The 25843-nt window shown below is 47.2% G+C and overlaps 1 protein-coding gene across 1 annotated transcript in view; it reads left to right on the forward strand.

The window, feature by feature from the left end:
- Positions 1 to 25843, forward strand: part of OTOG (otogelin) — an 89958-nt gene that overhangs the window by 20310 nt on the left and 43805 nt on the right. Inside the window, exons 19-30 of the mRNA XM_027562082.1 lie at positions 24 to 236; positions 852 to 1044; positions 2387 to 2461; positions 2698 to 2741; positions 4243 to 4396; positions 12326 to 12433; positions 13866 to 14004; positions 15952 to 16086; positions 16379 to 16525; positions 16829 to 16948; positions 18756 to 18872; positions 19567 to 19723. Of these exons, the coding sequence (XP_027417883.1) occupies positions 24 to 236; positions 852 to 1044; positions 2387 to 2461; positions 2698 to 2741; positions 4243 to 4396; positions 12326 to 12433; positions 13866 to 14004; positions 15952 to 16086; positions 16379 to 16525; positions 16829 to 16948; positions 18756 to 18872; positions 19567 to 19723 (1602 nt within the window). The remainder of the gene's footprint in view (positions 1 to 23; positions 237 to 851; positions 1045 to 2386; positions 2462 to 2697; positions 2742 to 4242; positions 4397 to 12325; positions 12434 to 13865; positions 14005 to 15951; positions 16087 to 16378; positions 16526 to 16828; positions 16949 to 18755; positions 18873 to 19566; positions 19724 to 25843) is intronic.

Below are 25843 nucleotides of genomic sequence, written 5' to 3' on the forward strand. Positions count from 1 at the left end.
CTCGCCCATTCGTCTGTCTCCAGCCTCCTTTGCCCTGCAGGCCTGCAGCGTGCTCACTGGGGAGCTGTTTGCGCCCTGCTCCGCGTACCTGAGCCCCGTGCCCTACTTTGAGCAGTGCCGCCGAGATGCCTGCCGTTGTGGGCAGCCCTGCCTGTGTGCCACACTGGCTCACTACGCCCACCTGTGTCAGCGCCATGGGCTCCCCGTTGACTTCCGTGCCCGCCTGCCAGGCTGTGGTGAGCACCCCATGCTTGTGTGTCCCATGCTTGTGTGCCCCTGTGAGGGCACTGGAGGAGCCGGAGCTCCAGATCTGAGTTTCCACCTGCCCCCACCCCCTGACTGGCTGTGGGAGACCCCAGGGAGTGGGCTGGTGGCCAGGTAAAGAGAGGGCAGCCCCAAGTCAAGGGCCCTGAGAGGATGCTGGAGGGAGCACAGTTGATCTTCACAGCCCATGGAAGTGAGAGAGGCAGAGTGTGTGTGTGTATTTACACACCTGTGTACGTGTGTCTATGTGTGAGTGATGGGGTGAGTGCAAGACTATCAGGGGACGACCTCCACTCCCCCCACAAAATCACTACCTAAGAGGAATGCCCTGCAGAGAGAAGGAAATGCCAATGATAGAGTCCAGGCTGAACTTGGGAGATGGGATCTACCTCTGTGGCTTTGCCTTTCTGGGACAGTGGGAGGCAGACTGGGTTCAAATCCCAGCTGTAACCTTGACCTGCTGTGTGACCTTGGGCGACTGTCTTAACTTCTCTGGCTCTTGGTTCTCTTCTTTATGATGGTGACCCCACTCCACAAACTTGTGGGTGTGCGAGGGAGGCAAAGCACAGTCACATTTCTCACTACAGCGCTGTCCTGTGAGGCCACCAAGGAATACAGCCCATGTGTGGCTCCGTGTGGACAGACCTGCCAGGACCTGGCTGGCCCTGAGGCCTGTGGGGTCGATGGTGGCAGTGACCTCAGAGGGGACGAGTGTGTGGAGGGCTGTGCCTGCCCACCAGACACCTATCTGGACACCCAGGCTGACCTCTGTGTCCCCAGGTGAGGAGGCTGGCTTGAGCTCTGTGTCAGGGGGTAGTGAAGCTGGGGGTCTCCAGAGCATATGAAACTGGGTACCTACCTGGGCCTCTCCTGTGCCTACTTCACCTCAGTCACAGGGCAGGCCTTGGAGGATAAGCTGGGCTTATCGGACACCCTCCCCACTTCCCACCCAGGCCTCTCTCCCCAACTCTGGCTCTTGGGTCCAGTCTGACTTTGCCACAAGACAGGACAACCCCACAGAGCCGAGAGGGTCTCTGCCCTCATCTCCCCTCTCCTTCCACACATCTTGATTGATCTGGTATGTTCCAGGCATTTCTAGACAATTCAGCAACAAGCAAAACAGAATCCTGACTTCACAAGAGCTCATATTCTAGGTGGTGAGACAGATAAAATAAGCAAATAAACAGAAACTTAACGGATCTGGTGGTAACAAGAGCTACATCGCCAAATACAGCTGAGCGAGCCCAGGGAATCCTGGGGAGGGGGGGGTTGCTCTTTTGTCACATGAGGTGAACCTAGGAGGAAGGCCTTTCTGAGGAGTGGCATGTGAGCGGAGATTTGAGGAAGGAGTACTCCAGGCGAAGGGGACTCGGGGAGCACCCTGAGACCTGGCTGTGGGCGTTCTCCATGTGGCTGGAGGGCAGAGTGGAAGGGGCAGTTGGGAGGTGGTGACCTCACAAGATCTCAGGGTTGACTGGCAAGACCCCTGGTCCCCTCCAGGCCTGTTTTGTTTTTTTTTTAATTTGTAAAATGGTATCACATTCAACTGAATGTGGGGACATCAACATGAATGATGGGGGACATATTTGATTCACTCAGAGCCGTTTCTGAGCTGGAGTCCTCGCTTGAGATCCAGATGTGTGCCGTGCCCCCACCCCTTGAGGTTGAGTGTTGTGAGCGAGGGGAGCCTGTGAGGGTTATGTGGGATGGAGGAGGAGTTAGGGAGGGAGAAGATGGTGAGGAACACTGGGGTTGGATGAGTACAGACAACCTGTCCAGCCTTCAACTGCTCTGCTCCAAAGCCTGCACTTGGCTGTAACCAGCTGTTTGAGGTATGGGAGGAGGAAACACAGTCTTTGCCCTCAAATGACCTACAAAGAGGAACCTATGAGAAGGGTCACGTAAGGATCCCCACTTTACAGATCCCCTGTAAGGAAGAGAAAGGGGGGCCTAGCCTGATGTTCAAAATATTTTAACCACCCGTGTGGTATAGGCACTGAGCTTCAGAGCAGATGCTGGGTGTGAAAGCCCCTGGCTGGCTGCAGGGCGGGGTCCCTGTCCTCGGTGGTCCCTGCCCTGACTCCGGAGTCACCTCACCTTTCTCCGTTCCCGGCTTTTATAGGAACCAGTGCTCCTGCCACTTCCAAGGAATGGATTATCCCCCTGGAGACAGCGATGTCCCAACTCTGGGCCACTGGTGAGCTTTCTAGCGGCATTATTATTCCTGTCTTTAAATGGAAGTTGCTGACTAAAGAAAATGCAGCTGGGTGGGACTTTCCATGAAGTGACAGCCTCCCTCTCTGCGCAGGGAGCGAGAGACAGCAGCGGGATGTCTGTCTGAGCTCCGCAGTGACCTGAGTGCAGTGACTCGGGGTCTCTGGGCCCTGCAGTGACTAGGTGGGCTGACTCCAGTGCTTCTCTCTCTCTCTGCAGCCACTGCAAAGATGGAGTCATGAGCTGTGATAGCGGAGCCCCGGGTAAGGGGGATTGGGAGGGAAGGGGCTCCTTCATGGTGGTGGGATGGGGGAGACGAAGGTTGGGAGCTTGAGGACAGGCCAGGACAAGAAGAGCCCGCCCCAGGTCTCATGCCAAACCACTGTAGTCCTTGTCCTCTCGGGAAAGGCTGCAGCTTAGAGCGTGGCGTTGTGAGATCCTGTCCCAACCTCAGCTCCACTCTAGAGGCTGTCCCTCCTGCTTGTCAAGGAGATGCCGAGACTCTGTCTCCCTCAGGGGTGACCAGCTGGGATATCTGGGCAGTCCTGACCTCCCCTGGCTCCTGGATTTCCTCCATCTGAACCATCACATGTCTGCTGAGGCTGACTCTGTATCCAGCCCATGTGGGATGTGGGGGTCACAGCAGTGGGGAGGATAGGCTGGGTCTTTGAGACCCTCACAGGCAGTGGAAGTTGGGGTGGGGATGCTGGATGACACAGTGGTGGATTGGCCGGTGAGTGTCTTGGATGGGCAGGGAGCTGGAACCCTCAGAGAGGGCCTTGGAGGGCAGAGGATGCTGCTAAGTGTGAAGACCAGCACAGAGAATATCAGAGAGCAATCACATGGCAGGTGGCTAAGAGCAGGGCCCCTAGACTCAGATACCCCGGCTCCACATCCTGCCCAGCCCTCACCACCTGTGCAGCCCTGAGGAGCTCACTTCACCGCTCTGAGCCTTCACTTCCTCTCTTGCTGTATAACCTGGATGCCTGCGTTCTTCCCACATTTCCTGTGTATCCCTGAAAGTGCTTCTTTTTGTAGTTCCTGTCCTCAGGTTTCTTCTCTTTGGGACTTTTATCTCATCTCCTGTGTCTATCCCTTTCTCTCTGTTCCATCCCAGGCTTGCCCCATTTTATTGATCTCCCTAAGAAAGATCACTCGCATGGTATAAGTGTACAAGGCCGACTTGACTGAAGGCTTTGGAGAGAGAGTGGGTATATGTCACAGAAATACAGGTGAACGGGAAGTTGACTTTCCTGCTGTTAAACGTTCCCAGCCACTTTGTCACACTGCGTGGCTGTCCGCTTCCTGGCTCTGCTTCTGGTCCCTCTGGGACGCTTCTTCTTTCTTTATCATGTCTTTTGAAAGCAGAAGTGGCTTCTCTCCATCATATGGGAAAATGGGGGATAGTAATACCTCGCAGAGTTGTGGCAGGTTAAGTAAGAAGATGCAGGTGACGGGCCGGGAGCAGTACCCGTGAAAGGACACACCTGGTGGTGGCACCAGTGGTGGTTGTTCTGTTGTGGCACAACACCCGACTCCAGCCCACAGTCGTGTGCTCCTGGGAACCCGAGGGATGCCTCAGGGGCAGCCAGGGCAGCAGAAAGCCTCAGAGCCCCATCTCTGCCTGTATCCCCCAGATGCAGGTCCCCAGGTCTCCCTGCCCGCCCCACCCTCTGCCTCCCAGGAACCCACCCCAGGCCCAGGTGTTGCAAGCATCCTTCTGAGGGTCCAGGCTCTGGCCAGCACCACCCTCTCCTCTTCCAGCTGCTGCCTGCCCAGCGGGCCAGGTCTTTGTGAACTGCAGCGACCTGCATGCCGACCCTGAGCTGAGCAGAGAGCGGACGTGTGAGCAGCAGCTGCTGAACCTGAGCGTGCCAGCCCGCGGGCCCTGCCTCTCAGGATGCGCCTGTCCTCAGGGGTATGTCTCCGTGTTGCCCTGGGTTTCTATCCCTGAAAGGCTGGCAGAACCAGGGACCACAGGGTGGAGTGAGGGGCAGAGAAAACCGCACACAGTCTTGCAGGGAGGCATTAGCCCAGGGCTGCCCAGGTACAGCATTATAACTAGTGAGGAATCTGAGAAAGAACAGGAGGGTGGGAAGCCAAGCCTGAGTGGTATCTACCTCCCTCTGCTTTTCACCAATGTGTGGCCTTAGACAAGGAAGGGGCCTCACTCCTCTGAGGCTCAGCTTTTCATCTGAAAAATGGGAATAATAATAATACCTGCTACCTCAAGAAATGGTTGTGAGAATTAAATGAGGTGCTGAAGAGGACACAATGGGTGGGTGCCGAGCCTGCCCTAGAGGTCTCATGGGCTGAAGACCATGAGAGGAAACCCATGTTTAGCTCTTAGCCTTTATCCCTGCAAATTTCTGACCATGTTTAGGGCTCAGGCCTCACCCAGTGGAAGCGGTCTCCCTCCTAGGTGTCTGAGATGCTGCCATCACAGCTGTGATGGGTTACCTGACTTTTATGGGTTGCCTCATGGGTGTTCTGCTTGCCAAGGTGACTGCAAGGGCCCAGCGCCTCACTCTGCCCACTCCTGATGCTGGTCTAGGCTGAGAAGATGGCTGGTTGCCTCGTCTCATGACTTGGCAGCATGGGGCTGCGTCCTTCCACCTGTGCAGAGCTCAGTGCTCAGCTGGGAGTCCCAGGCCAGGCCTGGCAGCCAGAGAAAGTGAGAAGAGGATCAGGGCTTCTAGTGTGCAGAGGGGAGGGAACATTCAGCTGGAGTTTTGCTATTTATAAAACACTTTGGTATAATGATGTCTTTCAATCTCAGAGCATCCTTGGGAGAAAGGAGGGGGAGGGTCATTTTTCCAATTTTGCAGATGAGGAATTTGAGGCCAAGGGTTGGATGGAGGGAAGTGGTCTGCCCAAAGATCCATGACCGGAATCCAACTCTGCTTAGTCCAAACCCTACCCTTCGGTTAGAGCATGCTGGCTCTGGGAGGCCTGGGGTCTAGTCCCCTTCACAGAGGTCATGATATAGGTCATGAGCCTGCCCTTTCCCAGACAAAGGCATCCACCAGGGACCCCTGTGAGGTCTGGAGAACTCGCACAGGATCCTAGACCTGAGACTCTGCATTTCTATTAATAACAAGCTCCCACGAGGTGCCAATGTTGCAGGTCTGGGGACCATACGTTGAAGAGCAAGCCTCTAAAGCAATGCCTGACATTAGGGATTAGTTTAACTCAAAAGATCCTGAAACCAGAGTGGGGTTCCCTTTTCAATCCCCAGGCTGTGAAGGGTAGGCTAGGATGTGAAGGTTTCCAAGGGCTGGGTGACCTTTGACAAGTGACATGACCACTTGGGCAACAGTCTTCTTGCCTGTGAGGCCCCACTGCTGTTTGCAGGATTAGTCTGAACGGACAGTACCTGAATCCTCTTCCTCTGCTCCAAGCCTCTCAAAGTTCAATCCATGCCCTGGTGCTGTGCCAAGAGCATCCACAGTCCAGAGGGCTTAGTGTTTGTCACTAGCCATGTGATCTTGGAAAAGTCACTTAATGTTTATGAGCCTGAGTTTGGTCATTCTGTGACTTGAGGGCAGTTAACACCCACCGTGCAGGACTCTAGTGAGATCTGATGAAGACAACAGCTGTGAGGAGCTGCTCGCACTAAGTTCTCCAGAGAACCTTGTCCTCTTCCCCTTGTTAGTGTTGAACCCCTATCAGCTCCTGGCATCTTTGCTGTAGTGACTCATGCTCTGCGCTAAATGCCCTCTGAGGAGTTTCCACACTCCACAGGGGCTTGTCAAAGGGAAATTGCTACAGTCTCAACTGTAAAGGAAGGACAGGCACTTCCTGGCATCGTGGAACATTCTCCTGGGAGCTGGGATAGGGCTCCCAGTGATAAGTAACAACCCCTGCCTGGGCCCCTCTGGGTCCCTGGTCCCCCTGCCACCCTCCTAGTGTTTCGTAGAATCTCTGGGTGTGTGTATTGCTCCTGGGCTCCTGCAGGCATCTGGCGCTCTCTGTGCTGCTCCCAATTCTTCTGCATCTTGATGCTGAGCCAAGGGCTCTGGGGTCACAAGGCAATGTAGCACAGTGGTTAGGAGCATGGACTCTGGAGTCAGGCTTGTGTCCTGATTCCACCTCTTACTGGGTGGGCCAATTAACTTCCCTGAGGTTCAGTTTCCTCATCTGGAAAATGGCACAGAGTAAGCACTCTATGGCACCCCACTCCTGTACTCTTGCCTGGAAAATCCCGTGGATGGAGGAGCCCAGTAGGCTGCAGTCCATGGGGTTGCTCAGAGTCGGACAGGACTGAGCTACTTCACTTTCACTTTTTGCCTTCATGCATTGGAGAAGGAAATGGCAACCCACTCCAGTATTCTTGCCTGGAGAATCCCAGGGACAGGGAAGCCTGGTGGGCTGCCGTCTATGGGGTCGCACAGAGTCGGACACGACTGAAGCGATTTAGCAGCAGCAAGCACTCTATGTGAGTGATAGCACTGTCTTCCTTTACTTGGATTCTATGCAGTTGCAAATGCCCCTGAGGAGAGACTCCCTTAGCAGTTAAGGAGAAAGAGCTCCACAAACTGAGGCCCAGAGCTCCTCCCTGCATATTCCTGTCTGTGGTGGGCACACAGAAGGTGCTAAGGACACACGCAGGTCTGCAAAAGCCCAAGAGGGAGCCGTGGATGGTGGGTGGCAAGGAAGGGCCTGAGGGTGAAGATGGAAGGTGATGAGCCGTCCATCACTGGTGTCTGATTCAATTATGGGGAAAGGAAGGACAAGAAACCAATATTTATCGTGTATCTACCAAGTGCTAGGCAGTGTGCCCAGGTCTATAATTAAATTCTCTTGATGACCTTCGGAGGAAGGTGTCATTATCCCCTTTTTACCTGTGAGAAAAACGGAGACTTAGAAAGGTTAAATGGCCTCAGGTAGAACATAACCACATGCTTTTTTATTTTTTCCTCTAGCAACCACAATGAAATGTTGGTAATGGAGTTAAAAAAAATGTATACATCACCAGGGACAAAGGGAACAAGAATGGGGTGACAGTGGCATGAGATAGGCCAATAGTTTTTGAAGAAGGAACCAGGGTGGCTACGTAGAAACTGACCCTGCAGAGCAGAGGTTGACGCTGATGCTTGTAGAGGGGAAGGCCAAGGAGAAGCAGGCTACCCGGTGTTGGCAGCTTCAGGAACAGGACGCTCCAGGCATCTCAGAAGAGCCGGTGGTGGGAGCAAGACAGTGGGATAAGTGGCAAGTCTGTGTAAGGAGCAGTTAAATGCCCAGATTCCCTTACCCCATCCAGCAGGAGAAAGACAGTAAGAATTTCTAGAAAAGTCAAATCAGAGACTTTGATCCTGGGGACAGAGGCAGGGATGAGATGCAGAGGGACGACAGGGAGATGAGTGAAAGCCAACTGGGGCCCAGCCCACTTCCCCGGCTTGGTTCCTGGGATGGTGACATCAAAGTTTTTGCCTCCCAGGTCAGAAAGGGAAGAGGATTCTAATCCTGAAAATTGGCTGGGCAAAAAAAAAAAAACAAATTCCTCCAGAAACTGACATTTTGGGGCATCCTCAACAAAATGATGACCCCCTGGCTTAAATATGGAGCTTCCAATCAATATATACGTAAAACACACAGATCGTAAGCATATAGTTTGCTGTGCACGTGTGCTTGGTCGCTTCAGTCGTGTCCGACTTTGCGACCCTGTGGACTGCAGCCCTCCAGGCTCCTCCACCCATAGGATTCTCCAGGCAAGAATACCGGAGTGGGTTGCCATTTCCTTCTCCAGGGGATCTTCCCAACCCAGGGATCTAATGCCGCTGCATCTCTTGTGTCTCTTTGCATTGGCAGGCAGGTTCTTTTTTTCTATTTAATATAAATTTATTTATTTTAATTGGAGGCTAATTACTTTACAATATCGTATTGGTTTTGCCATACATCAACATGAATCCGCCACAGGTATACACATGTTCCCCATCCTGAACCCCCTTCCCACCTCCCTCCCCGTACCATCCCTCTGGGTCATCCCAGTGCACCAGCCCCAAGCATCCTGTATCATGCATCCAACCTGGACTGGCGATTCGTTTCTTATATGATATTATACATGTTTCAATACCATTCTCCCAAATCATACCCCCCCCCCCTCCCACAGAGTCCAGGTTCTTTACCACCAGTGCCCCCTGGGAAGCCCCATACAGTTTGCTGAGCTTTGACAAATTTATACCCTCTTGTAACCCACACCTCCATCAAGATATAGAACGCTTCTTCCCCCTCAAAAAATTTATTGTGCCCTATGTCTTTTCCCAGTTGGTATCTCCCCGTACCCCTTCACCATAGTTCTTTATTTTTGGCATAAATAGGCTCTACCTGTTCTAGAACGTCATGAAAATAGAGTCATACAGTATCTACCCTTTGATGTCTGACTTCTCCTTAGCATATGTCTTTGACTGATCCATTGTTGCATTTCCCAGTCGTTTGCTTCTTTTTATTGCTCAGTAGTACTCCATTGTATGAATATATTATAATTAAATCATCCACTCAAATGTTGATACATATTTAGGTTATTTGCAGTTTGGGCTATTTTAAATAAGGTTGCTTTCTCTTGGAAGAGCACTTCAGTGTGGAATGAGTGGAAGGGTAGATGTACATTTCACTATGTGAAAAATTGCCAAACTATTTTCCAAAGAATTTGTACTATTTCACGCTCTCATCGTGTGAGAGTTCTGGCTGCTCTATATCCTCACTAACACTCGATATTTTCAGGCTCTCTCATTTTTGTTATTTTAGTGAGAACATAGTCAAATAACATTATGGTTTTAATTTGTATTTCCCTAGTGACTAGTGAGGAGTACTTTTTCATGTGTTGTTTGGTCATTTGCATATCTTCATTTGTAAAGTGTCCAGTTAAGTCTTTTGCTCACTTTTTATTTAGCTGATTTTTTAAAAAATTGAGTTGCAGAAGTTCTTTATATATTCTGGATGCAAGTCCTTTCTCGGATATATGTATAACAAATATTTTCTCCTAGTCTGTGGTTTGCCTGTTCATTTATTTAAAAAGTCTTAATATGTCCAAACAGTTCTGATGAGCAGAAGTTTAAAATGTTGGTGATATCTACCTTGGCAATTTTTTCCTTATGATGCTGTCTGTGTTCTAAGACATCTTTGCCACAATACCAAAGATATTCTTCTATATACCCTCTAGGAGCTTTATAAATTTTGCTTTTACATTTGGGTCTATAGTTGATCTAAAATTATTGTATTTTGGTATCTGCTATAAAATGGAGTCACTTCATTGTATTTTTTTCTGATGGATATCCAGTGGTTCTAGTCCCATTTAAGAAGGATTTTCCCTGTTGAATTGTTTGGGCACTTAAAAAAAAAAAATCAATTGACTGTATAAATGTGGGTCTATTTCAGGACTCTTTCTTCTGTTTCATTGATCTATTTGTCTATCCTTAGGCCAATATCACTCTGTCTTGATTTCTGAAGGTTTATAGTAAGTCCTGAAATCAGAAGTTGATAGTGCCCTGACTTTGTTCCTTTTCAAAGTTTTTTGGACACTTCTAGGTTTTTGAATTTCCATGTAAATTTATGATAAACCTGTCAGTTTATACAAAATGGCCGTTGGAATTTTGATTGGGATTGTGCTGCACCTATAGATCAGTTTGGGAGAACTGACGTCTTCATACTAGTGGGTCCTCTAATCTGCAAGTAGGTCACCATTGTTCCACTTCCTGGGCCTTCTTTAATTTCTCTCAGCAGTGTTTCCTAGTTTTCACCCAGAGGTTTACACATTTGTCATTGAATTATTTATAGATATTTAGTGTTTTTGCTGTTCATCCCATAGAAGTTGTCAAATTTATAGGCACGTCAATGATAATTTTTTTTTGCCTGTTTGTTCTATCATTAATGGAGAAGAATGTTAAAATCTCCAACTATAATTGTGCTTTTGTCTTTTTTCTCCTTCAGTTCTGTGAGTTTTTGCTTTTGTTTTTGAAGCTCTGATATTTGGTACATACCCATTTAAGATTCTTATGTTCTGCTGATAAACCGATCTTTTAAAAATTAATTAATTTATTTTAATTGGAGGCTAATTACTTTACAATATTGTGGTGATTTTTGCCATACAGCGACATGCTTATTTTTTTTTTTTAATTATTTATTTGGCTATGCCAGGACATGTTGTGGACATGGGATCTTTGATCTTCGTTGCTGCATGTGGGAGTCTTTTTTTCTTTTTCTTTTTTTTTTTTTTATGTTGCAGCATATGGGATTTAGTTCCCTGCCCAGGGATCAAACCCAGGCCCCCTGCATTGGAAGTGCAGTCTTAGCCACAGGACCACCAGGGAAATCTCTGACTGTTATTATTATGAAATATCCCTTTTTATTAGAGTTAATGTTATTTGTCTTGAAGTATACTTTGTGTAAGTTTAATATAGCCACTCTGTCTCTCTTGTAACTAGTGTTTACATGGTATCTTTTCCTATCATTTTGCTTTTCATTTATTTGTGCTATTATATTAATATTTCAACTATATCTTTAGGAAACAGAGTACAGTTGAGTCTTGCTTTTTTAGCCAGTGTTACAGTTTTTCCCTTGTAATTAGACTGTTTATGCATTTGCCTTTAATAATTGGGTTGAATTTAACATTACAATCTTATTTGTTATTTGTCTTTGTTTTTTCTTCTTTTCTTTCTTATTTGGGTTAAGTAACTTTAGTCTCCTATTTTTTCTCCTTTATTTCATTTAAAATATATAGATTAGTATTTTTAATCTATATATTTTTTAATTTATTATTTTTTTGGCTGCACTGCATGATATGTGGAATCTTAGTTCCCCAACCAGGGATCCAACCTACGCCTTCTGCATTGAAAGTGCAGAGTCTTAACTATTGGACTGCCAGGGACGTTCCTATATCCTGATATTTTTTGTTTTATTTTTGTAGTTCTCTAAAGATTACAATATGTATCTTTCATTTATCACCATCTACTATGAATTGATGTTTTCCCACTTTATGTAGACTACTTGCAACAGCCTGCTTTCATTTACTTCCTTCTTGTCCTTTTTATTGTTATTATCATACATTTTACTTCTACCTGTGTTAGAAACCCCACAATTAATTGACATTAAGTGAAAGTGAAAGTCACTCAGTCATGTCTGACTCTTTGTGACCCCATGGACTATACAGTCCCTGGAATTCTCCAGGCCAGAATACTGTGGTGTAGCTTTCCCTTCTCCAGGAGATCTTCCCAACCCAGGGATCAAACCCAGGTCTCCCACATTGCAGGCGGATTCTTTACCAGCTGAGTCACAAGGGCAGACCAACTCATGTCCAGTTGACATTAATCTTGCTCTAAATGCTCAGTTATCTCTTAAAGAAATTAAGAAATAATTTTTAAAAATGTTTACCACCATATTTTCCACTTTTGGAGTTGTTCATTCCTTCAGGTGGATCTGAGTTTCCATCTTCCTGAAAAATTCCCTTTCACATTTCTTTCCAGTGCAAGTCTCCTAGTTACTCCATGAGCCACCTGCATAGAAGGGTCCATGCCCATGCCCATGGTGTGTTCATTAGTGTACAGCTAGTGTCCACGGGACAGCTGGCATCTAGCCTGGCCGGGGGGTGTGGCTGGTAGAGCTGAGCCTTGCTTCCCGATGGATGGCAGAGACTTCTGACCTGGGCCAAGCCTGCCTCTCATGTTCCAGTTGCTGAGGTAGCTCTGAACCTCACTGGGCAGGAGCAGGATGGTGGTAGGTACATGTTCACTGTCTTCCAGGGTAAATGCTGAGAAGCCATCCCAGGGCATCCATGTGGCTACAAGGTCGTCCACAGGTGGCAGAGATGAAAGGGTGCTCTCCTGACCATCTGCCCACTGTGTCCTTACAGCCTGCTCAGACATGGGGATGCCTGCTTTCTGCCAGAGGAGTGCCCATGCACTTGGAAAGGGAAGGAGTACTACCCTGGGGACCAGGTCATGTCTCCCTGCCATTCCTGGTAAGTGAGGGCCCCATCCAGCCTCTACTTTTTGTTGGGGCTGAGAGTGGATATGGGATGTGTGATTGTGAGTACAGTCTAGCATTCCCCCTTCAACCATGTTCATATTTATCTTGTGTGATTGTGTGCTCTGTAGGGGTTTGTGTATATATACAAATATGCATAGAAAGAATTTGAGGAAATGTTTCTGTGACTATAAATATCAATGTGAGTTTGTTCATACGTGTATATGAATGTGTGTGCGTGTGTATTTGTAACCGTGATGATGTGTTTGAGTATTTATATGGATGTGTGTCAGTACATGTTCAAAATGCATAGACTGCACATGTGAGTGTATATGCACATTCATGTGCATGAAAAAAATGGACATTCAGATCATGTTATTCCCATGATGAAATCCTCTGAACACTCCCTCTCTCACTGCTAGCAAAGCTACTATTCTTACAGTGGTCTTCTAGGACCTACGGGATCGGAATCTCTGTTACCTCCCCAAGTTCCTCCTCTCCTCCTACTCTCTCTATTCTAGCCATGTTGTCTTCCAGAATGTTCTTCAGGACCTTTGCAAAAGCTGTACCCTCTGCCCAGAACACTGTTTTTCCAAATATCCATATACATAATTTTCTCACACCCATTAAATGTCTGCTCACCTGTCCTTCTGTCCATCTTATTTAAAATTGCAACCCACCCCCACACACATTCCCAGTCCTTATCTTCTTCCTTTCCCCACATAGTACTCATTATCTTCTAACTATTACCTACGTGGGGCTTCCCAGGTAGCTCAGCAGTAAAATAATCCATTTGCAATGCAGGAGATGCAGGCTTGATCCCTGGGTTGGGAAGATCCTCTGGAGGAGGATATGATACCCCACTCCAGCGTTCTTGCCTGGAAAATTTCATGGACAGAGAAGCCTGGTGGGCTACAGTGCATGGGGCCACAAAGAGTCGGACACAACTGAACGACTGTGCACACACACACACGTTACCTACTCATGCTTACTTATTATGTTTTATTATTTAGTGTGTATCTTCCTCCTTTAGAATACAAGCTTCACAAAGGCAGAAGATTTTTTGCTGTTTTGTTCACTGATGTAGCTCAGACTCCTAGAATAATGCCTGGGATATGGGAGATGCTTATTACTTGTTGAATGAATGAATGATTGAAGTGGCAAAGAGAGTGTGGATATTGGAGTTGAATCGATCTTGGGTCAGTCTTGGCTCTGTTATTGATTGATTTAACCTTCTGAACCCCAGTGTCTCTTGCATAAAATGGGGACCCACCCTCGTATCCTTTGGGCCTTTGTTGGAGGTCGATGATTGTTGACACTCAGCCCAGGGGTACACAGTGGGTACTCGATGGGCAGTGGCCCCACTGTGGGTGCTCAGGGTGGGGGCGGGGCACACCCTGTGAGGGGTCTGGGCGCGTGTGTTTCAGCGTGTGCCAGCGCGGCTCGTTCCAGTGCACCCTCCACCCCTGTGCCTCCACCTGCACAGCCTATGGTGACCGGCATTACCGCACGTTTGATGGGCTCCCATTTGACTTCGTGGGGGCGTGCAAAGTGCACCTGGTCAAGGTGAGCACCTGCGTATGTCTGCACAGTTGGCTCCATGGGTCCCCAGAGCAGCTGATGCATAATTGGATGGTTGGGGCGGGAGGATCTAAGCCCTGGTGTTTGGCAATTCAGAGCCTCAAAGAGGTGCTGAGGAGCAAGATCAGGGCTGGACAGAGCCCACCAGTTATAAATACCCCAATGCCTGTCCACTCACCATTATAACCTTCTTGGGTGCCAATGGGTTTATAGTAAAAACGAATACTTTCTGGGCCCTCATTAGATGCTGGGTGGTCTACCAAGCCATTTTAAAGCATTATTTCACTTAATTCTTACAGCAACCCTAAATGACAGAGTTTATTGAGCCCGTGTTAGGGATGGAGCAAATTGGGCTGAGGAAAGTTGGCATCTCACCCAGGTCGCACACAGTCAGTGACAGAATTGCGGTCAAGCTGGAACCAAGAAATCTGACTGGAGAGTTGGTGTGTAAAGGAGTCATGTGTTAAAGCCACCAGCTCACGCAGAGGAAAAGGAATGGTGATGTAGGAGAGCATCTTAAAGGCAGGATCCCCTCCAGGAGGAGAAGAGGGTACCAACAGGGCAGGTGGGAGAGGCCTCAGGCCCTTTGGCTAAGGGCCTGTCCATCTCATCAAATAATAGTAATAGTAATACCTTTTATGGGCTCCCCTTGTGGCTCAGCTGGTAAAGAATCCGCCTGCAATGTGGGAGACCTGGGTTTGATCCCTGGGTTGGGAAGATCCCCTGGAAAAGGGAAAGGCTACCCATTCCAGTATTCTGACCTAGAGAATTCTATGGACTGTATAGTCCATGGGTCAGAAAGAGTCAGACACGACTGAGCAACTTTCACTTTCACTTTCAATACTTCTTATGAAATAAGCCCTATCTATGGCGCAGGCACTGTGCTGGGGTTTTTCATATAATTTAAATGATTCCACAAGACAAAGGTGATAGGCCTTGTTTTATTTTATTTGTTAAATCTCAAAGGCTTTGCATGCTCTTCGCTCACATTTAAAACAATGGAGAGGCATATATTAAAAATGAATATCCCTCTTCGCATCTCTTCTGTTCCTGTTGCCTGCTGAATAAGCGCTCATAACAGACAGGAGTGAATCCTGCAGGAACATGAGCAGGATTCCGCAATCTGCTTTCATCACTTGATAGTATACTTTGGACATTTTCTCATATGGTTGGTAAATTTCTCTTCTTTCTGTAGAATTCCACAGAAAGGATGTGCTCTAGTTTGTTTTATTATCCACCAGTATTTAATTACTCAATGAATACTTGTGTCCCTAGACTCTTAGAAGTAGAATTTCTATAAAAGTTATCCCTTTAGAATGTTGTCTGGTGCGGCTGCTGCTGCTAAGTTGCTTCAGTCGTGTCTGACTCCGTGCGACCCCATAGACGGCAGCCCACCAGGCTCCCCCGTCCCTGGGATTCTCCAGGCAAGAACACTGGAGTGGGTTGCCATTTCCTTCTCCAATGCATGAAAGTGAAAAAGTAAAGTGAAGTCGTTCAGTCGTGTCTGACTCTTCGCGACCCCATGGACTTCAGCCCACCAGGCCCCTCCATCCATGGGATTTTCCAGGCAAGAGTACTGGAGTGGGGTGCCATTGCCTTCTCTGTGTATGGTGCAGATTGCCCTCCAAAAAGGCTTACACTACCATCATCAGTGTCTGTAAGACAGTGCTCCTTCCCTCACACTCCCGTCAGCACCAGTCGTGCCTATTATCTATTCATTCATCAAATACTTTTTGGAGAGTCCCTACATACACCAGGCACCCAAAACAAAACTAAGCTTCGGAGAACTGAAGTAAGTCGCCCAAAGTCACACCACTCATATGAAGCAGGAGTGGGTTGAAAACCTCTTCAGAGTCTGCATCCTTCTACCCCGTGCCTCTCAACAAAATCTCTTCTTGCCCTGGTTTATTGCGCTAACTTATTTCTCCCCAGAGCACATCGGATTTCAGCTTCTCTGTGATTGTAGAAAATGTAAACTGCTACAGCTCTGGCATCATCTGCAGGAAATTTATTTCCATCAACGTGGGGAACTCACTCATTATCTTCGATGACGACTCAGGAAATCCCGTAAGGCCTGGTGCAGGGAAGGTTGTATGGACAGTTTGCTGGTTGAAAGCGGGCAGAAGAGGGTTAAGGACTGGCTTCCTTATCACAGCTCTTTCTCTTGGAGCCATTGAGTGATCAGCCCAGATTGAGTTCCTTGGTCATGGCCAGGGACCCAGAGGTCACTGTCAGGACATGAGGGAAGCAGAGGAATTGGTGAACTCCTGGGGCTGGGCAGTGACTTGTTGCCAGGCCCAGCTGACCCAGCTGCTGGGGGATGCTCTGGCTTCAAGAATGCCCATCTCTGTCCCCCTAGAGCCCGGAGAGCTTCCTGGACGAGAAGCAGCAGGTCCACACATGGCGGGCAGGGTTTTTCACGCTGGTGCATTTCCCACGGGAGCACATCACGCTCTTATGGGACCAGAGAACCACAGTGCACGTCCAGGCTGGGCCACAGTGGCAGGTAGTCACGTGAGCAGTGACCCTCATCAGTGTTGTGCTCCTCTTAGAGCCAAGGAGCCCCTGGGTGTCCTTGCATGAGCTGTACCCTCTCCAAAAAGCCAGGAGCATCATACCTCTGTCCTCTCTGCCCCACCCTTCCCTGGGCCCCTTCTCTGACTCTCCTATCTCTCTGCACTCTGTGACCCCAGCAGCTGTTTCTAGGCCCATGACAGACTCGTAGGCTTATGGCCACCTTCGCACCCCCCAACCCCGCCTATGGTTCACCCTGGGAATGCCTGAGACTGATCATTCTCTCTTCTTTCAGGGCCAGCTGGCAGGACTCTGTGGGAATTTTGACTTAAAGACTGTCAACGAGATGAGGACCCCAGAGAACTTAGAATTAACTAACCCCCAGGAGTTTGGTGGCAGTTGGGCTGCAGTTGAGGTAAAGCCTCTCCAAGCTGGCTCACTCCCCTCACCCAGATGGACCCTAGTCAGCACTGAGAGAACCTGGCCACAGGTCAGGGCAGAAGGACATCGGTGCAAGGCTGCTCCCACAACCCACTGTCAGCCTCTGACCTGGCATCCTCAGCCCTGTGGCCTGAGGACATGCACCGTCATCCCATCTCACAAGTCAGTCCCTGGACCAAGACCTGGTGGGAGAGCTGAGGCTGGGAAGGAGACAGAGTCCTTGCCCTAGGAGAGGTGCCCACCCAGTAGGGAAGATGAGGCTTATGGAAGCAGGACCATTTTTTCCATCTCTGTGCCAATAGGTCTAGCACAGAGGAGAGACCAAGAGAGATCTACATGGGTTGAGGCAATCAGAGAAGACTTCCTGAAGGTGTCGGGACTAGTGTGGTACTTAAAGGATAGATCATATTTGGATGGCTGAATGTATCCGAGAAGACCTCTGAGAGGGTGGACAATATTATCAGAGGTAGAAATTATATATGTCTCTGAGGTTTGGAAGATGTCTGACTGAGGCTGCCAAGCTGTGAGCGGTGAGGGGACACAGCACTGAACTGAGAGCATTAGACCTGGGTTCTTGTCTTAGACCATCCAGGGACTTGCTTGGCGACCTTGAATAAGCCCCAGCTTCTCTGTGATCTTCTGTGAAGTGAAGGAGCTGGAAGAGGAATGGTGGATAGGTTTTACCTCGTGTGACAAACCTGATCAGTCAGATGAGGCTGCCTGGGAAGCCATGTTGGGAAGTGCCAACACTGTGTCAGGTTCATCTGGAAGAACTGCGATTGATTAGTTATGTCTGCCATGGATGCTGCATTAGAGAGTGGTGACGCGAGTGTTACACATTTGCCTTTCCTGGACTGAGTGATCTTCCGTTCCTGATTCTCTGTTGGAGAGTAGATAGAGAGAAGCCTGTATAGACTGGAGTTAGGGGAGCAGTTAGTCATGGCATGGAGCTCAGTGAAATCCTGAGGTGGGACAAATCTTTTCTCAAAGCCTCAAAAAAGTGTGTTTTTAACAGAGAAGCTGAATGGGTGATTAACTTTCATTACTTCCTTCCTTTTACCCACCCCCTAATGTTATTTCTCTCTCAGTAATTCCTATGGGCATACTCTGGGGGGCTCAAGTGACAATGTAGGCCCAAGGATGGAGGCTCAGCAGACATCAGGGTGATCTGTATTCGTCCCCTCTAGCAGGATAACAACATAACTATAGACTTAGCAGCATCCTGTCACACACACGGATTATCTCACAGTTTCTGTGGGTCAGGAATCATGGTTCAGACTCGGTTCTCTGCATACAGTATCACAGGCTGCAAGTCAAGGTGCCAGCCAGGGCTGGGCTCTCATCTGAAGGTGCCCCTGGAGAGGGATCTCCTTTTCCAGCCACTCTTGTGGCTGTTGACAGCATCTGAGAGAACTGAGAACTTTCATTTTTTTGCACACTGTTGGCCCAGGATGACCCTCAGCTCCTAGAGAACACCCACAATTCCTGCCATGTGCCATTCACAGTCAGCAAGAAAGGGACTCCAGCCAGATGGGCCCTGCAGGCTTACGTAACATGATCATATGCAGTCACTGACACATAACCACATCCACGCGTCACCTTTCCCATCTCCTGTTGGCTTGTCAGTTTGGTCCCTCCCACATTCAAGGGCAGGGGATTATCCAAGGACATGAACACAGGAGGCCAGCCTCAAGGGAGCTGCTCCAGGAGTCCCTCCACCACATCAGGCAGCGGGTGTGTGAGGGGTCAGGAGATCAACCATGCTGCCTTTGCCCCCTCAGTGCCCAGACACCCTTGACCCCCGAGACACTTGTGTCCTGAATCCTCTCCGAGAACCCTTTGCCAAGAAGGAATGCAGTGTCCTGCTCAGCGAGGTGTTTGAGACCTGCCACCCTGTGGTGAGTGGATGCCGGGCTTTGCTGCTCCTGAGATCCCCCCCCCTACCCCACCGCCACCTCCCTGGAGTCCCTTCTGTCCTGAAACCCTCTGCTGTGCCTTGATCTAGAGGGGAGACTCACCTCTGCCATTCCCCTGCCTCTGGCCTTTTCAGATGACTCTGTCCTGTTTCCTCGGATGACCCAGGACAGACCGACAGTCAAACAGCTTCTGTGCCCTTTACAAGCCTTTCTCCTTATGTCTCTTCCTCCCTATCAGGCTGTTCTTCTGAATGGTGAACACAGACCCCTCACGCTGCAGCAGCAGCCCTCAGTGGAGACAGAAGAGAGCTGGTGCTCAGCTCTGCACGGGCCCCTCGGGGGCCTCGAAGGCTGCTGTCAGACCTGTCTTGACTGTCTCTGGCCCTGGCTGGGGGTTCACACCCCATGTCTGTTTCTCAGCCACACCCTGAAGCCCTGGATCCTATAGCCTAGGCCCAGAAAGGAGAGAGCTTAGTTCTCAAAAGCCGGGTCTGCCCGGTCCACGGAGTTAACATTTCCCTCTGAGCCGCCTGCCTTCTGCCCTCACCCAACACTGGCAGCACACACCATCCTTCACGCTTGTGCTGCTCCCTGGGGCTGAGTGGCATCAGCCCGGAAGCTGAAGGGCTAACATTTAGGGCCTGTCCTCTGACCTCTGACTTCTGATCTCCTCCAGGTTGACGTCAGTTGGTTTTACTCCAACTGCCTGACAGACACGTGTGGGTGCAGCCGGGGCGGTGACTGTGAATGCTTCTGTGCCAGCGTGTCCGCCTATGCCCACCAGTGCTGCCAGCACGGGGTGGCCGTCGACTGGAGGACCCCGCGCCTCTGCCGTGAGTGTCCAGACCCATCATCTGAGGGGGACAGTGGTGCCCCTTCTGTGGGCAGGCCTGTGGGGTCCCATCACTCTAGTGAGCATCTATGGAGTACTTACCATGTGCCAGGCATCAGCATGGCTTGTGTGTATAATTAATCGAATTATCAAGTACCCAGGTGGCTCTAGTGGTAAAGAACCCGCTTGCCAATGCAGGAGACATAAGAGATGCAAGTTCAGTTCTGGGTCCAGAAGATCCCCTGGAGAAGGGAATGGCTACTCACTCCAGTATCCCTGCCTGGAGAATCCCATGGACAGAGGAGCCTGGTGGGTTGTACTCCAAAGGGTGGCAAAGGGTCAGACACGACTGAAACAACTTAGCACACATGTACCCTGTGAAGCAGGACTGTTTATTCCTGTTTTACAGTTGGAGAAATGGGTTAGCGAGAGAGAGAGATTCAGGAACATGCTCAAGGTCACAGAGGTTGGTGGAGGAGCCAGGGCTCATCTCCACATGGTCTGGGTGCAAACCCAGGACTGTGCTCCTGACCAGTTCACCAGATAAGTCAGGAGCCCTGGGTTCCAGACTCAGAGCTGCAAGCTGTGTGACCTCAAACTAGTTCTCCAACCTCTCTGGGGCTCAATTTTTTATCTGAAAAATAGGAATAGACCTGTCCCACAAGGTTTATTGTGGGGGTCAAAGGAGATAGTGAGTGTGAAAGCCCCTGTCAGCTGAGACACATAAGGCCCATCAGAGACACAAGAGAGCAGTGTGTTTTCACCATTGGTGGTCTACAGAATGCTTTTGGTTGCACACTCCTATCAAGTAAAAACATGCACATGCTCACACACACACATACATATATACACATGGGTTCAGTTCAGTTCAGTTCAGTCGCTCAGTTGTGTCCGACTCTTTGCGACCCCATGAACCACAGCACGCCAGGCCCCCCTGTCCATCACCAACTCCTGGAGTCCACCCAAACTCATGTCCATTGAGTCAGTGATGCCATCCAACCATCTCATCATCTGTCGTCCCCTTCTCCTCCTGCCTTCAATCTTTCCCTACATCAGGGTCTTTTCAAATGAGTCAGCTCTTCACATCAGGTGGCCAAAATATTGGAGTTTTGGCTTCAAATCAGTCCTTCCAATGAACACCCAGGACTGATCTCCTTTAGGATGGACTGGTTGGATCTTCTTGCAGTTCAAGGGACTCTCGAGAGTCTTCTCCAACACCACAGTTCAAAAGCATCAATTCTTTTTTTTTTTTTTAAACTTTACATAATTGTATTAGTTTTGCCAAATATCAAAATGAATCCATCACAGGTATACATGTGTTCCCCACCCTGAACCCTCCTCCCTCCTCCCTCCCCATACCATCCCTCTGAATCATCCCGGTGCTCTAGCCCCAAGCATCCAGTATCGTGCATCGAACCTGGACTGGCATCTCGTTTCATACATGATATTTTACATGTTTCAATGCCATTATCCCAAATCTTCCCACCCTCTCCCTCTCCCACAGAGTCCATAAGACTGTTCTATACATCAGTGTCTCTTTTGCTGTCTCGTACACAGGGTTATTGTTACCGTCTTTCTAAATTCCATATATATGCGTTAGTATACTGTATTGGTGTTTTTCTTTCTGGCTTACTTCACTCTGTATAATAGGCTCCAGTTTCATCCACCTCTTTAGAACTGATTCAAATGTATTCTTTTTAATGGCTGAGTAATACTCCATTGTGTATATGTACCACAGCTTTCTTATCCATTCATCTGCTGATGGACTTCTAGGTTGCTTCCATGTCCTGGCTATTATAAACAGTGCTGCGATGAACACTGGGGTACACGTGTCTCTTTCCCTTCTGGTTTCCTCAGTGTGTATGCCCAGCAGTGGGATTGCTGCATCATAAGGCAGTTCTATTTCCAGTTTTTTAAGGAATCTCCACACTGTTCTCCATAGTGGCTGTACTAGTTTGCATTCCCACCAACAGTATAAGAGGGTTCCCTTTTCTCCACACCCTCTCCAGCATTTATTATTTGTAGACTTTTGGATCGCAGCCATTCTGACTGGTGTGAAATGGTACCTCATAGTGGTTTTGATTTGCGTTTCTCTGATAACGAGTGATGTTGAGCATCTTTTCATGTGTTTGTTAGCCATCTGTATGTCTTCTTTGGAGAAATGTCTATTTAGTTCTTTGGCCCATTTTTTGATTGGGTCATTTATTTTTCTGGAGTTGAGCTATAGGAGTTGCTTGTATATTTTTGAGATTAGTTGTTTGTCAGTTGCTTCATTTGCTATTATTTTCTCCCATTCTGAAGGCTGTCTTTTCACCTTGCTAATAGTTTCCTTTGATGTGCAGAAGCTTTTAAGGTTAATTAGGTCCCATTTGTTTATTTTTGCTTTTATTTCCAATATTCTGGGAGGTGGGTCATAGAGGATCCTGCTGTGATGTATGTCAGAGAGTGTTTTGCCTATGTTCTCCTTTAGGAGTTTTATAGTTTCTGGTCTTACGTTGAGATCTTTAATCCATTTTGAGTTTATTTTTGTGTATGGTGTTAGAAAGTGTTCTAGTTTCATTCTTTTACAAGTGGTTGACCAGATTTCCCAGCACCACTTGTTAAAGAGATTGTCTTTAATCTATTGTATATTTTTGCCTCCTTTGTCAAAGATAAGATGTCCATATGTGTGTGGATTTATCTCTGGGCTTTCTATTTTGTTCCATTGATCTATATTTCTGTCTTTGTGCCAGTACCATACTGTCTTGATAACTGTGGCTTTGTAGTAGAGCCTGAAGTCAGGTAGGTTGATTCCTCCAGTTCCATTCTTCTTTCTCAAGATCGCTTTGGCTATTCGAGGTTTTTTGTATTTCCATACAAATTGTGAAATTATTTGTTCTAGCTCTGTGAAGAATACTGTTGGTAGCTTGATAGGGATTGCATTGAATCTATAAATTGCTTTGGGTAGTATACTCATTTTCACTATATTGATTCTTCCAATCCATGAACATGGTATATTTCTCCATCTATTAGTGTCCTCTTTGATTTCTTTCAGCAGTGTTTTATAGTTTTCTATATATAGGTCTTTAGTTTCTTTAGGTAGATATATTCCTAAGTATTTTATTCTTTCCGTTGCAATGGTGAATGGAATTGTTTCCTTAATTTCTCTTTCTGTTTTCTCATTATTAGTGTATAGGAATGCAAGGGATTTCTGTGTGTTGATTTTATATCCTGCAACTTTACTATAGTCATTGATTAGCTCTAGTAATTTTCTGGTGGAGTCTTTAGGGTTTTCTATGTAGAGGATCATGTCATCTGCAAATAGTGAGAATTTTACTTCTTCTTTTCCAATTTGGATTCCTTTTATTTCTTTTTCTGCTCTGATTGCTGTGGCCAAAACTTCCAAAACTATGTTGAATAGTAATGGTGAAAGTGGGCACCCTTGTCTTGTTCCTGACTTTAGAGGAAATGCTTTCAATTTTTCACCATTGAGGATAATGTTTGCTGTGGGTTTGTCATATATGGCTTTTATTATGTTGAGGTATGTTCCTTCTATTCCTGCTTTCTGGAGAGTTTTTATCATAAATGGGTGTTGAATTTTGTCAAAGGCTTTCTCTGCATCTATTGAGATAATCATATGGTTTTTATTTTTCAATTTGTTAATGTGGTGTATTACATTGATTGATTTGTGCATATTGAAGAATCCTTGCATCCCTGGGATAAAGCCCACTTGGTCATGGTGTATGATCTTTTTAATGTGTTGTTGGATTCTGATTGCTAGAATTTTGTTAAGGATTTTTGCATCTATGTTCATCAGTGATATTGGCCTGTAGTTTTCTTTTTTTGTGGGATCTTTGTCAGGTTCTGGTATTAGGGTGATGGTGGCCTCATAGAATGAGTTTGGAAGTTTATCTTCGTCTGCAATTTTCTGGAAGAGTTTGAGCAGGATAGGTGTTAGCTCTTCTCTAAATTTTTGGTAGAATTCAGCTGTGAAGCCATCTGGACCTGGGCTTTTGTTTGCTGGAAGATTTTTGATTACAGTTTCAATTTCCGTGCTTGTGATGGGTCTGTTAAGATTTTCTATTTCTTCCTGGTCGAGTTTTGGAAAGTTGTACTTTTCTAAGAATTTGTCCATTTCTTCCTCGTTGTCCATTTTATTGTCATATAATTGTTGATAGTAGTCTTTTATGATCCTTTGTATTTCTGTGTTGTCTGTTGTGATCTCTCCATTTTTGTTTCTAATTTTATAAATTTGATTTTTCTCCCTTTGTTTCTTGATGAGTCTGGCTAATGGTTTGTCAATTTTATTTATCTTTTCAAAGAACCAGCTTTTGGTTTTGTTGATTTTTGCTGTGGTCTCTTTTGTTTCTTTTGCATTTATTTCTGCTCTAATTTTTAAGATTTCTTTCCTTCTACTAACCCTGGGGTTCTTCATTTCTTCCTTTTCTAGTTAAAAGCATCAATTCTTCTGCTCTCAGCTTTCTTTATATTCCAACTCTCACATCCATACATGACTACTGGAAAAACCATAGCTTTGAGTAGATAGATGGACCTTTGTTGACAAAGTAATGTCTCTTTGTATATGTACATATACATATATATGTATGTATATATGTACATATATATATACATATATGGAGAAGGAAATGGCAACCCACTCCAGTGTTCTTGCCTGGAGAATCCCAGGGATGGAAGAGCCTGGTGGGCTGCTGTCTATGGGGTCGCACAGAGTCGGACACGACTGATGCGACTTAGCAGCAGCAGCACATATATATATACATATACATATATGTGTATATGTACATATACATAGGTACATGTACATATATATAATATTAGTAGTGTAAAGTATGCCACAAAACAGATACAAAAATAAATATTTAAAAGATGAAGTAAAATACACAGAAATTCGAAAGATTTATTATTTGTTCCTGCACATCAAAGGTCTTCCTGGCACAAGACGCCTCGCTTTGGGACACAGGACTAGTGCTAGAGCTGATGTTCCTGTAATTTTTCACGGGGACGTGGTGCCTGGCATGTCCTGAGCCCTGGGAGCTCCAGGCAGGATGACCTCAGGAAGAAGATGGAGCAGAAACACCTTTGGTTTCCCTTTTCTCTGCTTGTTTTACCCTGAGACCCTTCCACCACAGATGCCTTAGGTCCTCACGCAGTCTGCTTCTCCTTCTCCTTTGGTAAAAGTTCTTCAGGAAGGAGGCTTCCCAGGTGACTCAGTAGGTAAAGGATCCACCGGCAATGCAGGAGACACAGGCAGATGCAAGTTCGATCCCTGGGTCAGGAAGATCCCCTGGAGGAGGGCATGGCAACCCACTCCAGTACGTTTGCCTGGAGAATCTCATGGACAGAGGAGCCTGGTGGGCTACAGTCCATGGGGTCACAAAGTATCAGACAGGATGGAAGCGACTGAGCGTGCACTTCTGGAAGGAGAAGGGAACATGTTTATTGAGGATCCACTATGTGTCAGGCCCTGTGCCTTCTGTGCATTAAATCATTTAATATTCAGGACTAGGGAAATGCAAGTGAGGCCAGTGCCTGGAGCCAAAGATTTAAAGGAGTACCGAAAGACTCAATAATCAAGATAAATCACATTTTCAGGCAATACTTTTTAAAAATCAAAACTAATACAAGAACATCTTCGATGAATAAAATACCACAATTTTAGTAATAACAGGCTCGATATTATTGATTTTTCCTTTCACCTCAGGCTCCAATATGGCTCAGCAAGGTGCGGTCACTGATTTTTGTCTTTGTTTTAAAATTTTGATATGTTGTTCATCATGGATATTTTTCATTAATTCTGAAATTTTAAAAGTTGTATTAAAGTATGACATATCCTGATTACCGAGATTTTTTTTGAGGTTCCCTTAAATTTTCCTGAAATGATCACTTGCTTTACTCCAGTTCAGACCTTAACAGTCTGTGGGGCAATACTTGTGGTGGTTCCCATCCTGCAGAGGAAGACACTAAATTTCAGATGGGTTGAGAAACTTGTCCCCAGTATGCACAGCTGATGAGTGAGAGATGGGATTTGAACCCAGGTCTGTGGGTCTCTAGATAGCTGGCTCTTGACCACATCTTTGGGCAGCCTGGTACACACTTGAAAACAGAGACTTGGAGATCTGAT

This window comes from Bos indicus x Bos taurus, chromosome 15 (assembly GCF_003369695.1).
Source record: "Bos indicus x Bos taurus breed Angus x Brahman F1 hybrid chromosome 15, Bos_hybrid_MaternalHap_v2.0, whole genome shotgun sequence".
NCBI classification, from domain to species: Eukaryota; Metazoa; Chordata; class Mammalia; order Artiodactyla; family Bovidae; genus Bos; species Bos indicus x Bos taurus.